Source organism: Xenopus laevis, chromosome 5L (assembly GCF_017654675.1).
Source record: "Xenopus laevis strain J_2021 chromosome 5L, Xenopus_laevis_v10.1, whole genome shotgun sequence".
Lineage (NCBI taxonomy): Eukaryota > Metazoa > Chordata > Amphibia > Anura > Pipidae > Xenopus > Xenopus laevis.
Window position 1 is genome coordinate 115,686,385 of NC_054379.1, and position 15,159 is coordinate 115,701,543.

Below are 15,159 nucleotides of genomic sequence, written 5' to 3' on the forward strand. Positions count from 1 at the left end.
TGTATGTAGTTGGCTGATGACAATATGATAGTTATATATATATATATATATATATATATGTTATTATAAAGTCCTATATAATAAATGACATTTTGGCTACAAGAGATGAAGCAGCTGGAAATCTGTAATTAATATACAGCCTCTAAGTATTAAATCAGTGTGACAGCTGCTGTTCTGCCACAACCAGGGGGAATATTACTTTCTAATCTTGGTGTCTTTCACATAACCACAAAAGCACATTCCCGTTGCATTTTTGTGCACTACAGGTGAGTAACATGCCCCCAACGTGTGTCAAAAGTGAATTAGCTGTTTAAAAGACAGAGGACATTTATTCAAATACATAAAGAGCTATTTATACAGGTGTGAACATGCATCTTTTTAATTTAGAATCTTTTTTTCACCAAAGTTAATGAATCTTGTTGAAAGTGTAATAAATCAGTACAGGTATGGGATCTGTTATCCAGAAACCCTTTATCCAGAAAGCTCCGAATTACGGAAAGGCCACCTCCCATAGACTCCATTTTATGAAAATAAGCAAAATTTTTAAAAATTATTTCCTTTCTCTCTGTAATAATAAAACAGTACCTTGTACTTGATCCAAACTAAGTAATTGATCCTTATTGAAAGCAAACACAGCCTATTGGAGTTATTTAATGTTTACATGATTTTATATTATCTGGAAAACCCCAAGTACTGAGCATTCTGGATAGCAGGTCCCATACCATCATTTTTTAATTCTTGAATTTTATGATAACAGCAACCAGTCAGTTGATAGTTGGATTCTATAAAATGTTCTTTTTTAAAATAAGTTTATAACGGACATTTTTTTAAAACTAATATAACAAATGTGAATTATGCTGAAACAACAAGCAACTGATGGATGCAGTTATTATAAATAGACATATTTCAAATATTGAGTGTCACTAATGAAATTTGTAATCACTATATTAATCTGTATATATATACATATTTTTTAATTATTCAAATGTGTACAATGTATTGTATGATGTTTTCTATTACGAATAATTGTTATAGTAATTCACAATTTTTTACACAGAGTTTTTTAATGTATTTGATTGACACCCACTAATCAGTCTATTTAAAGCCCTGAACACGTGATAAACACTAGACCCTGACGAAGTGCCTGGAGGGAGGGCACGAAACGCGTAGGTTTTTTCTCACCAACCCACTGCTAGAAACTCACTAAGATGTGCCAAATAAAGCCGAAAGGACATTGAAAAATACCGTCTCTAGTGTTCCCTTCGATCTGCGCCGTGGAGCGGGGTAGGACTGTGCTGTGATTGTTACTCCCTCGGCGAAGTGAGGGAGATCCCGCGAGTGCTGCGAACGAAGGAAGAGACGTTTTCATCTAAGAGGGTGAGCTCCGATTTAATGCCTAAACCTATTCTTCTTAAGTCTATTTACAAGTTAATACTTCGTTGGTTTAGAAATATTAATCGTTGAGACGCCCTACCATCCACTCTAATTCCAAATGCAATCGTGAATACAATTATCGCGAGTTCCTTACGAGTGGATAATATGGCGGAGAGCACGATAATGAGTGAAGCAGTGGGTTTGGTAATAGCCGCTAATACGGGGGATGATGTGCGGCAACAACCGAAGTCTAAAAGACTATTAAAGGCCCGCAAAGTGTTTGATGATTCGGATAATGCAGACACAGTGACGGACACAAATGTAACTAAGGATACTGCAATAGTGACTAATGATATGCAAACACTGTTTAAGAAATTGCAGAAAGTCTCTATACGTGAATTGAAATTATGGTGGGAGATAACTACACTGCAAAATTATGTTAAAGTCAGTAGAGTACCGAGGGGGTTAAGAATAAAGAAATTCCCAGCCTTTGAAATCCAAGATAAAATATTAATGGATGAATGGTATAAAACCCTCACAGAATGCTCCCTTAAATTGATGCAAATACTAATCGCCAAATACCAATTTGAACAAGAGCGATTGGATGGTGAAATCGCACAGATAAATGTAACATTGGAGGAATTCAGAGAGCAACCAGATTTTAAAAAATATAATAAGAGGATTGAGATGGATTTGGACGCATTGGAGAATAAAATTATGGAGAGCAAACAAAGGAAATTTCTGAGGGATAAATCCGATTATGATCAAGAGAGGGTGTTTTCATGGGGAATGAAATTAAACCCACAACGAGGCAGATGGGAGCGGATGAAACCCTCCATAAAAACAGACAGACACCGCAACTATGCTAATAAATCCAATAATGAAATGTCTAATGTGGGATCTGAAAGTTCTTCTCCAAGTGTTTCTTTTTTAGTAACGTCGGGCAGCGACCTGGAAATAAGCCAAGAAGAGGAGGACGAAGAAATGACCAGCTTTACCAAAAGGAAAAAGATAGGAAAAGAAAAAGTGGTACGAGAGGAGGAACCAACAAACACAAAAAGGGAGATGAAGAACAAAAGAGGCCAGACGAAATACAACATGAGGAACAAATAGACCAACAAGAGATCAACACGGAGGATTTGGTAATTAACCTATCCAAATATACATTAACTGATTGTGAAAGAGAACTATTGAATAAGGAACTTACGTTTTGTCCTAGTAAACATTTCTCTATCATAGACACTATTATAGATGTGAACAGATTGACAAGATTGTTAACCCTGAAAAGATTTTTTGGATCTAATGATAATGTACAGAATGAGATTTATAATGACCAAGATGCACAAGATTTTTTGACACAGGATGTATTGGAGGCCATAAGTCGAATTGAGCATAACGATGATCTGAGTCAAATACAGATGTCAGAGAATGACAGTACTGACAAATCTGTAGTTCACACAGATCTAAAGGCAAAGTCAAACTTCAATCCATTGGGACACAGGGGCCCCTTTGTAGACAGATATTATGATTTGGTCATCAGTGATCTAAAAGCGTTAGCTAAAAAAGTAGAAGATAAACAAATAAAGAATAAACAGAATAATTTATCCAAAGCAGAAAGATTGGCTTTGAAATCACTGATGATCAATCAAGATATAGTAATAAGGAATTCTGACAAAGGGGGCTCGATTGTGGTATTAGATAGGGAATACTATGAAGGAGAGATATTACAGCAACTAAGCAATAGTACAGATTACCTGAGATTAGATAGTGATCCAACAACGCGCTTTCAAGGGAAATTTCGTAATTTGATAGATTATGGTAAGAGTATGGGAATCCTAAATGCGAATGAAGTGGAATACATTTGGGTTGAGCACCCCAAGATACCTATTTTTCACACATTTCCCAAGGTACATAAGGACCCTAGAACCCCTAAGGGGAGGCCCATAGTAGCTGGTATTGGCTCATTAAATGAGAGACTGAGTGAATATGTGGACAAACTGATACAACCCATAGTGGTTCAGCTACCATCGTACCTTAGGGATAGTGGTGATGCCATAAATAAATTGAGTGATCTTGAGTGGTCACAACAATACCAGTGGGTGACAATGGATGTCACTGCCCTTTATTCCTCCATTGAACACAAAGATGGTTTACTAGCCTTAAATTACTGGCTGAGAGAGATGAATTTATACAGCCAAGAGCAGAATGTTTTTATCAATGAAGCAGTTGAATATCTGTTGAGTCACAACTACTTTATGTTCAATGGAGTGTATTATTTACAGCAATGTGGTACGGCGATGGGGGCGCGGTTCGCGCCCTCATATGCCAACCTGTTCATGGGCTGGTTAGAGAAATTCCATATACAGTGTATACCACTCTTTCAGAAGGTAATCAAATATCATCGTTACATAGATGATCTTATAATTGTATGGGAGGGCACAGAGATGGAATTAGAGTCTTTTGTCGACAGTTGTAATACTAATGATAAGAACATACGATTTACCCATAAGATAAACCAGAATACAATTGAATTTCTGGATATACAATTTATGTCGGAGCAACGAACAGTACTTACTGATGTATATAGAAAACCGATAAGTAGAAACTCCCTTCTCCACAGATATAGCAACCATCCCCAACCTTTACTACGGGGTATACCGATTGGACAGTTTTTGCGGCTACGCCGCAACTGTTCCACATGGTCAGCGTTTGAATATAGGTCCATGGAATTGTGGGATAGACTAATTGCTAGAGGCTATGAGCCTAATAATATCAAAATGGCATATGATAAAGCAGTACTAAGTAATAGAGCAGAGCTACTATCACAGCATAAATCACACAAAACAAAAAGCAAGAAACAAAGAGATGGGAAAATAAGATTTATTACAGAATATAGTACTGAAGCGAAGGAAATACAACAAATAGTGTCCAAACACTGGGGAATCTTGAGGTCAGATCCGGTGCTGTCAAGGTTGAACATTGAGAGGCCGCAGTTTGTGTATAGGAGAGGATATAACCTGAGAGATAAAGTGTCACCGAGTATGTTGTCCGAAAGAAAACAAGACAAGAATTGGTTACAAATGACAGGCACGTATAAATGTGGGGCAAGAATATGTAAATGCTGTAAGTTTATTAAAATATCAAAGGAAATACACAGTACCAGTACAGGGAAAACTTATGACTGTAAAACCTATGTGAATTGCCGCACAAGTAATGTAATATACCTAGCGACTTGTCGCTGCGGCAAACAATATATAGGTAAGACCACCAGAAGATTAAAGGATCGAGTTTTGGAGCATATTGCCTGTATAAATCGGAGGGACATCACCTCTGCTATATCAGCACACATAGTAGATGAACATGGTGCTAATGACAACTTTATCTCTTTTCAGGCCATTGAAACAGTGAAACTTGGAAAAAGGAAAGGAGATATTGACAAACTGTTATCTAAGAGAGAGATAAAATGGATACTTTTATTGGACACAGTGTCACCAAAGGGACTTAACAGAGAATGTGACGTCAAATCAGTTGTAGATTGAAACATTATTTAACTATCCTTAACAAAGCAATACATTCAAGATCTTCAAACATTCAGATTCTGGGTAATTAATTTAAAGGGAAATATAGGATAGCAATAACCCCCGTATAAATGAGCAGGCTAGGTTTACATATAGAATTGAATAAATAATAATATGTTTTTTCCAAACAAGGCGAAGTAGAAACTATCAGGGATAACATTATACACCGTCTAAAACACTAAGTATAAACAAATGAATAATATAATAACATAATATAAAATAAAAATAAAAATATACACAGAAATAAAAACAAAAATGAAATAAAAGAAGTATAGACGGTATATCATTTTTTAATTCTTGAATTTTATGATAACAGCAACCAGTCAGTTGATAGTTGGATTCTATAAAATGTTCTTTTTTAAAATAAGTTTATAACGGACATTTTTTTAAAACTAATATAACAAATGTGAATTATGCTGAAACAACAAGCAACTGATGGATGCAGTTATTATAAATAGACATATTTCAAATATTGAGTGTCACTAATGAAATTTGTAATCACTATATTAATCTGTATATATATACATATTTTTTAATTATTCAAATGTGTACGATGTATTGTATGATGTTTTCTATTACGAATAATTGTTATAGTAATTCACAATTTTTTACACAGAGTTTTTTAATGTATTTGATTGACACCCACTAATCAGTCTATTTAAAGCCCTGAACACGTGATAAACACTAGACCCTGACGAAGTGCCTGGAGGGAGGGCACGAAACGCGTAGGTTTTTTCTCACCAACCCACTGCTAGAAACTCACTAAGATGTGCCAAATAAAGCCGAAAGGACATTGAAAAATACCGTCTCTAGTGTTCCCTTCGATCTGCGCCGTGGAGCGGGGTAGGACTGTGCCCCATACCATACCCATAATGATTTTAAAGTAGACTTGCTATGAAGATCCAAAGTAAAGAAAGATCCATTATCCAGAAAACCCCAGGTTGCCGATCATGCTTGATAACAGATCCCACACTGTCCATTTCAGTTAACCCACTGCCCACATGTAAACCGGGGCCATGCAATGACCACCTTATCTCTAAGCCAAGGGCAATGGGTTCAACCAAAGAGTAATGAATAATTATTTTATAGATAAGCCACGGACATCCAGTGAAGGGATTCATTACCTTGCCTCGCTGAAATGAAACTGCAGTGTAAAGTCAGGTCACTTGGGATAAACACCTCTTTAATAAACTTCTTGTAGGGAGGGTAACCAGTAGTTGTAAACGCTTTCTCCCACATAGAAACAGAGTCCAAGCGAACAGGAAAACAATCAGGAATTTTATTTCCAACAAGTTCTTCACTTGCTGCCCTAACTCAGACATCTAATGCCTGCTCTACTTCCCCTTACCTATCTCAGCCTGCTCTATTTCCTCCTTTCAGGTCTCTTTTCTTCCAATCTCCCATTCCTGACCCCTTCCTCCCATCAAAGACATAAAAACCAGGGTGTGGCCCCTTTTTATACCTCTAAAACTGACCATCTCCCTCTGGTGGAGGGGGTTGCATCCTTTCTTCGAATATACTCTTGCACCATCTAGTGACCATTTTATCACATTGCACTAAGATTTTTTTTTTAACAAATACACTCACACATTAATTAACTGACTTTTGCAGATCACTCAGTAACGTTAACTTGTTCACCCCCTTACAAACTAACACAATGGTCAAAATCATAAAAAGCAGAGAAACCCAGATAACTGCTATTCTCATCCTAGTGACAGGGAAATCAAATGCAGCAGCAGGGTCTCTATCCTGGGCTGGTTTCTATACAGGTATGGGATCCTGTATCCAGAAAGCTCCAAATTACAAAAAGGCTGTCTCCCATAGACTCCATTATAATGAAATGATCTTAATTTTTAAAAATGATTTCCTATTTCTCTATTATAATAAAACAGTAGCTTGTACTTGATCCCAACTAAGATATAATTAATCCTTATTGAAAGCAAACTCAGCCTATTGGGTTTATTTAATGTTTACATGATTTTATATTATCTGGAAAACCCCAAGTACTGAGCCTTCTGGATAGCAGGTCCCATATCTGTATACTTTTTTTTCATGTTTCTGGCCTGTATATTGGACATACAGGACTGTCACCTACACTGACTTCACATCAGTATAATGGACTCTTCTGCCTTTTTCTTCTCTTACTATTTACTAGTATACTGGACATTCAGCACAAACTCTTTCTGCTGTTCAAGGCCCTATTTAGTTGCATTATTCAGCATATCTTCCCCATATATCCAGATAAGTGTTTCCTGGAGAATAACATCCACAAACAACCATTAACAAGTTATGTGTGGGTTACATACAGTATAACATAAATGAATAACAGTAACGGGAAAACTAATACAATGTTAAACAAAAATGCAAAATGAATGTTTTAGATGTGTAAAATCTTTTAATTTAAATAATTTGTAACAGTATTCATTCCTTCTGGGCATTTTTTTCAGCAGTGACAGGCATTTTTCCCCAGAGAGATAGAATAAATGCAGGAGACAAACACAGAAGTATAACAAAATATCATGACTTATTTGCCCAGGATTTACAAAGTCTTTAAACCCATAACATTTTTGCACCTGTTTTGCAAGGGATCTGTAACCTGTGGCTCTCCAGCTCTTGATGAACTACAACAGGTTGAAGATCCATGAGTTTAGGCAATTTCTGCATAGCACAGCGATGCCGTCATAAAAAGTGTGAGGAGCCGAGTACATCGGTTGAAGCTATAATACACACTAGTCTGGTGATCTTTAACCTATGGTTTTGAAGTTGTTGTCACTAGGGATGAACTGAATCCACTGTTTTGGATTCTACCGAACCCCTGAATCCTTCGCGAAAGATTTGGCTAAATACCGAACCCTAATTTGCATATGCTAAATAGGGGTAGGAAGGGGAAAACATTTTTTACTTCCTTGTTTTCTGACAAAAAGTCACGCAATTTCCCTCCCCACCCCTAATTTGCATATGCAAATTAGGATTTGGATTGGCTGGGCAGAAGGATTCAGCCGCATCCTGAACTGAATCCTGGATTCGGTGTATCCCTAGTTGTCACCCAGATTAGATTCCAGAAATATTTGTCAAGAGTGTCAGATGTGAAATAACTATGGAATCGGTATGTAATACGCGATGCAGCCAGATTAAAAAAAGAGTCAATTGGGAAATGTGTATTCTTTGATCTGCCTGTATGCACATTTTCTGTATAACAAAAAGGTAGCCTACATTGTAAAAACTGTGTCAGTCCTAGAACGTATTGTCGTATTAAGAAGTGAATTAAGTCGTGATGGGTAGATCATTTGGGACGGAGGTTGCGCTGACCCTGGATAGAGAATCAGCCCAAAATACAGTGCACTAATGAATAGAGTTCTAGACAGACACAATCTAAGAGAGGAAACTCTTAAGGCTGGTGGCACATGTGAAAATTCCTGGAAGATTAGTTGCCTAGCAACTGCCATCCCGCCAGCAAGAATTCAAATTGCCAGAGGGATGGCATACATATCGATTTGTTTTTCCAAGTCGTCCAAAGTGGCCTCACGAGGAAACTAAGCCATTCCGCCAGCGATTCGTATTCTTGTCGGCAGGAAGGCATTTCCGGGACATTAGTCGCCCAAAGAAGAGAATATTTGTTGCTGGACGACCAATCTCCCCCGAATCTTCATGTCAGCCATCAGTCTAGAGGAATAGGATAGTTAAAATCACAATCATCAAATGTTAGGCACCGCCAGCAATTATAATGGCTTACCGGATACCCCAGGCCGGTGCTCCTGTTATCAGAAAACTGCAATGACCTGGGGTTCTTCTGTATGAGCATCACAGAGCCATTATCTTCTTCTGCTTCATTCTTTGAAGGTTTGAAAAGGCTGGTGTTTTGTTTAAAGTTTGGCTTCTTACTAAACTGAATGCATCAGGTAACCAATTATAATCACTGGGGGTGCCTGTATTTGGTACCCCCTGTAATTTTAACTTTCCTGCTTCTTTAATATGGAGCTGGTTGCCAAAGCTGTAAACAGACATTGAAAATGAAGTTACAAATCAGCCCTTGCATACGTAAATATTTCTTTGTATTGCATTACTGAAGGAAGGTCTGGGGCCAGACGAACCTTTGTTTTGATTTTTCATTGTTGTTTTGTGGGGCTCAACAACCTTTTTAATCTATAACTAGCAGTATCCTCCAACAGAATGCGGAGGGTTGTAGTCCAGCAGAGAAAGAGCTACAGACTGGAAAGCCTTAAGATGGCCATCCATGAAAAAAATAATCTTTGCTTGATATGGCCACTGAGGTGGTAGGCCATTGACAATCATTTGGTCTCAGGACCAACAATTACAATAAGGAACTACACTACACTATGTTGGGGGTACATAGCATAAATGGCTGTCATTTTAACCCTATACATGGTTTAATTAGCTGCAGAGTCAGTGGTTCATGTTGGCCTGTGTATAGCTAACTTAACTCGATTGCTTTCATGATCAGTAAATGTGATTCTAGCCCCCTAGAATGGATGAATAGGAAAAGTAAATAACGTAATATTTCACAAAGTTTGTCTGCCAGAAAAATCAATCAATTAAACTGTTTAAACAGTCCTTAGAATATGCCACACAGTCATATCATTTGTGAGAGTACCTTGCACACAGTGCTAACATATAATGCCAATATTCACATAAAAACAGCTCACAGTGTATACTGTGTTAGTATATAGGCAAAGCACATACACACACACAAAACATACACACACACACACACAATTTTCATACCCAGGGTTATCCAATGTGCTATGGGGCTGATTCATTACAGATCAAATTTGGAAACTCAGAATCATTCCTTGCAGTTCAATATACATGTAATTATCTAAGGGAAACTATTTTCTTCACCGCTAAAACAAGAGGAAAGAAGAAACAGACCATGTTCTAACTGGTGTAATACTGGATTTTACTATAGTCTTGCTTTAATAAAAGAGAATTACATAATGTCTCAGTTACCAGTGGCTATACCATAACACTGGAAGCTGTAGGTTATATGGGTATGTAGAGGTTACAGGTTCATATTTCAATCATTCTGACATGAGATGGACACACTGCCCACAGTCTGCCAGCCAGAGAACAGTACCAAGTACTAAATGAATAAGCATACTACTGCAGCTGGTAAAAAAGAACTCAAAACATGTGGGTGGAATCTCTGAAAAAGTCATAGACCTTAAAGTCATCCTTACATTGTTCTGCAAGGTCTGCATGACCTTAAAAGCTCTTTAGCTGGAAACATGCAGTGTTTTTCTTTATTTATTAAATAAATCATTGCTGACAGCACTGAGAAGACAGTGTGTCCTAACTTTAACTTCATTTGTGCTAATGTGACTAGTGTAGGGGACACGGTATTTGCATAGAGAAGATGTGTTATTATAGGGATCATTCCCTTCTGAAGGACTAAGGAACATATGTCTGTATAACATATATGGAGTTAAGAACAACTGCCCCCAGGTGGCTCAGCATCATACTCCACACAAGCCTTCATTCCAATCCAACTAAAAATATGTGGCATTAATCAATGACAATGATCCTAGGTGACCCATTCCAAGTCAAATACAAATATGTGGCATTCATGTGAAGACTGTGATATACCAGTGGCAAAATGATATATTATGGACAGCTTGGTAAATAAGAGTGGTGGAGAAAATATTTAGAGGTCTACATGTGGAAAAGTAATTACAACCATTGCAATATTTTTGACTTATATAAAATCTATCAACATACTAATAGCTAATTTCAACATATAATATAAGAGATACCATGCACCATTTACATTTTGTAGTTCTTTGGGTCATTTAAATAAACATGAATGCAAATTCTGCATGTGGAAGTAGTTCAAATACCTAATAAAAAGCTCATATACCTAAAATTAGAATCAGGTGTGTGAGATGGGGGGCAAATCATGAGAACAAAGTAAGCAGGGATCTTGGAGGAACCCATCTTATTTAAACCTCAGACACAGTTTGTTCATTGTTGTTGAATGGAGAGGATTTCAAACAGCTGCCAACTAATCCAAGCCAATGCCATTCCAGCAAAATCAGAGAAGAACAAAATGTTCAAAAAAGTCTCTATAAACATCAAAATTTCAACATGGGACTGATAGTTAGTACTCCCCACTACTGATATCATAATCAAGAGTCTACCATTAGAAAAAGGCTCCGCAAATTAGATCGACATAAGAGGTGTGCTGGGAGGAGACATTGCTGTCCAGAAAGAACATTGGGACAAGACCAAGTTAGTCCATGAAAACCTAGGTGAAGATCAGGTCATGTGGAATAGTGTTGTAGGGGAAAAGTCTTGCAGGCCTTGCTTGGCCCCCCTTAATGGAGTGAACAGTTTCTATGATGCAAAACAATACCAGAAGAACCTGATAACAGCTGTAAAGAATAGCCATGGAAATGTTATGATTTTGGGCTTCCTTGCTGCATCAGGGACTGACTCACCATCACATAATCCAATATGAGTTTTTCATTGTATCAGAGGATGAGAATAATGAGAGACCATCTGAAACTCAACCAAAGGTAGACCTTTCAACATGACAATGAGCTAAACCCTACGAACCCTAAACATCCTTGTAAATCCATTAAGGAATTGCTGAAAAAAAAGAGAGGGCTGTGTAAAAGTCAAGTAAAAGCCCAGATCTAAATCCTATGAAAAGGTGAGGGGATGTGAAATAGCTGTGCATTCAAGAAACCCCTCAAACATCACACAGCTGAAACAATTGTACATGAAAGAGTTGCAAAAAATTCTCAGAGTCAATGATAGAGACTGAAATAAAGTTATAAGAAATGCCTACTTGCGTTTGTTTTTGCCAGGAATTAGTCAAAATGTCATTATTTTCTTCAATTATATCAAATTTATCTTTATATAATGTTTGAATGAAGATCAAATATTGATATGTTTACATGTTTAAAAGATTTTACTTGGCTTTATGTGAGCGGCCTCTGTTACTACCAATGTTTTATCCATCTAGTATTACATTTCTGTGGGTGAAGACTTGCACTGGGATGAGGGCACAAAACTCTATACTGTTGTTTAAAGCTGCAGCAGATTATGTATTGCAACAATAAAGAATGTTGATGAGAAGTGCTGATGAGCTTCATTATATCTAGTGCAAAGAAATCATAGAGGATTTCCACATCTGAGTCCTGTCAGGGACCCAATCAAAGAAGGGGGCCTAGTCAGTTCCCAATGTAGTGGAGATTCCTGGGAATTCCTGAGGTGTTTGTTCAAATCAGGGGCCGGGCTTGGACAGATTAGGATGGTGGTTGGATAGGTCTGAGGCATGGCCAAGTAGGCATATGTGCCCCCATGGTTCATTGTGGCAGCCCTAGCACAGATAACAGTATATGTGCTAAGTAGTTTGTAGCAGCAGATATAAATAAAACCCTGACCAAAAAGTAACGAGCCAAGATTCCAATAAACATACAGTTCCTTTGCTTTTGGAAAAAATTATACTGCTATCCTAAATTATACTACAAAAAAAAACAAGTGATTGTTTCATGTATTTTAAGAAAAAAATACCTAGTGACTATAAAGCACATTTGTACATCTATAGGTATATACAGTATATATGCCTATATCTGGGAGCTGAAATGTAGAATCAGTACTGCTTCTATGTCATTCCCACTCTTTACACCATATTTTGTTATAAGTTATATAATTGTTCTATATGTTTTCTATATGTGCTCTATTTGTTTTTTTTTTTTATAAAACTGCTTATTAAACCACTGTTTTTTCATTTTGTAAAAGCAATTAAATAGAAAGTGTCTCTACACTCTAGAATTTCTTCATTCAGCAGAATTTTTAGGCTGAAAGTGGCAGTTGTACATTTGGTACATGTATGTATTGGCGTTTGGCAAATTACCTTATCTTTTTGTAGTTCTAATACACAAGATCAAGCAGCCAGTATTCCCCGACTGCCAAATATCCAACCTTGGGAAGAATTTAAAGTTCTTACATGGCACTCGCTTTTGAAAGAATGAGATATTTGTTTGTACAGCAAAAAGCCGCTTCCAAGGCAGTAATGCCACCTAACACGGGAACATAAAAATCCATCAAAGTACAATCACATCCATCTGTCTCCTTATTCTCTCTGAGATACTGAAAATGCCAATCCCATGCTCGTAATACTGTCTGGGAAAGCAGCTTATTATACCTTGAAATGTATACAATCATTGTAGTAAGGAAATTATTCTAAACTTTGCCAGCAAAGTCAAATGGCTGTATTCTATAGGGCAGTGCTTTAAAGCTACAGCCCAGTGACTGTTGAACTGCAGTTTATTCCATGCTCAGTGCAACTACTAATACTTGCTAAATTACATTTAGCAAGTCACTAGAAGGCAGAATTCGTTAAAAAGCAACTGTGGACCTTCTGCTTTGGTTTTAGGAGAATGTTTTTTTTTTCTGAATGGAAACATATTTTAGAATCTGTGTATTTATATGCTACCCAACAAGCTACCTTTATATTGCTTTCTGATCTGTAGAAAGGTTGTTCAATTTCTCCTTAATGTTATACCAACAATTATAACACCAGCACCACCTACTGGTGATATGTTAAAATAGCCAGTGAATGTCAAACCTTTTTTAAAAAAAAAAAAAAAAAAAGATATTGATCATCAAAATATATTTCTAGAACTGCTTTATGCTTCATCAGATTTCATCAGATTTCCAGAGATTTTTGGAACCCGGCATAATATTCCTCAGCATCAACTTTCAAATTAATTAAAATGAAAAAAAGAATGTAACCAGTACCTCTGGCAGAGAAGCATGTAAAGCATGAATACATTTACATATAAAAGTACAGAAAGCAACATAGTCATATAAGTAATGGCAACTTTCAGTCTAAAAGGCCTCAGATATTAGGTTAGGTAAGATTTAAATATTTAGATAAATCTCTTGGTATTCTGGCAGTCCAACAACCTCACCCCCAACTTGCTTTTTTTCAACCATTTACACTTTTGGATCGGGATTAAAAATTTGCATGGCATTTTACAGCCCTGGAACCCAAATAAAGGCTTAACATGAGATTCTATGATAGAAGTAAAGGTAGCCCAAGTCCTTTGGTGGTCGCTCTGATGAAGAAACTTTATGGTCATTATAAATCACCCATCTGAAAAACAAAAACAGGAAGTTTACACAATAGGACTAAATTGTACTAAAATCGCTCATTCACCAAAGAAAAATCTTTGCGTCTATGGGGACCTTTAATTTCCAAGGTCATAAATGTTTATATGCACTGATAAACTTTGAAATCCCTACTGGCCTGGCAGATGTGGAAAAGTTATAATGGGTCTCATTTACCTTGTAGGCTAAGAATCCGCAAGAGAAATATATCATGCAGAGGACTGTTTAGTATTGGTAAACACTGCAAAAGCCATCCCTACTAGACTGCCTTGCTGAGGTCGCTCCTGCAGCCTTCTGTAAATTACCTCTGCAGTTAACTCTATGTGCTAAGCAGTAAGAGAGAATAGGTTTCCCAAGCTGAAAGGTTAATCTGCTTGCTTTCTTATGCCAGTTACTGTATAGTGAGCTAGTATTGTGTTGCCGTGCTCCTTCAGTGATCAATCAGCTAGGCAGCTGGTTAGTTCTAGATAGATAGACTTCAAGTCGCTGACTAACTCAGACTTAGAGAGCTGAAAAGCAGGAAGTTGGATTCTAGATATTATATTAGACATCCAATCACTCCAGCCTTTTTATACATTACATTTTTGCCTAACTAACTATATTAAAAACATTTTTTATTTTGCACAGCCTATCTATTTACCCAGTTTTAATTTTTACACTGAACTGTTCCTTTAAAGGAGTTCCACATTCCAACATTTTTATCTTTTCAGTTAGTTCCCTAGAAATAAAGACTTTTTTCAATTACTTTCTATTTGTGACTTTTGTTTTTCTAATATTGAAGTTTAAAGTGTCATATTAACCTACGGACTCTGTAAACAGCTCTAAATTGATACATTTAGTTGATACATTTCTTATATTTGGCCCTACTTATCAGAATCCCTGTTTTTCATTAAAGGCAGCTTTTAGAATTGATACAATAGTTGCTAATATTTCACAGCTGCTGCTGTAAATTTTATCAACTAATGTAGCAAATTATAACAGTTCAGAATCTGCACCTGGATTACTGAGCTGCCAGACTGAAACACCAGAGACACGAGCATTCAACTTTAAACTTAGATTTTGGAAAAAC

At 36.9% G+C, this 15,159-nt stretch overlaps 1 protein-coding gene across 2 annotated transcripts in view; it reads right to left on the reverse strand.

Annotated features, from left to right (window-relative positions):
* Positions 1-7,327: 7,327 nt before the first annotated feature.
* Positions 7,328-15,159, reverse strand: part of usp13.L (ubiquitin specific peptidase 13 L homeolog) — a 56,583-nt gene continuing 48,751 nt past the window's right edge. For both annotated transcript variants that reach the window (XM_018263677.2, XM_018263676.2), the window contains exon 21: positions 7,328-14,076. In XM_018263677.2, the coding sequence (XP_018119166.1) occupies positions 13,983-14,076 (94 nt within the window). In that variant the 3' untranslated portion in view covers positions 7,328-13,982. The remainder of the gene's footprint in view (positions 14,077-15,159) is intronic.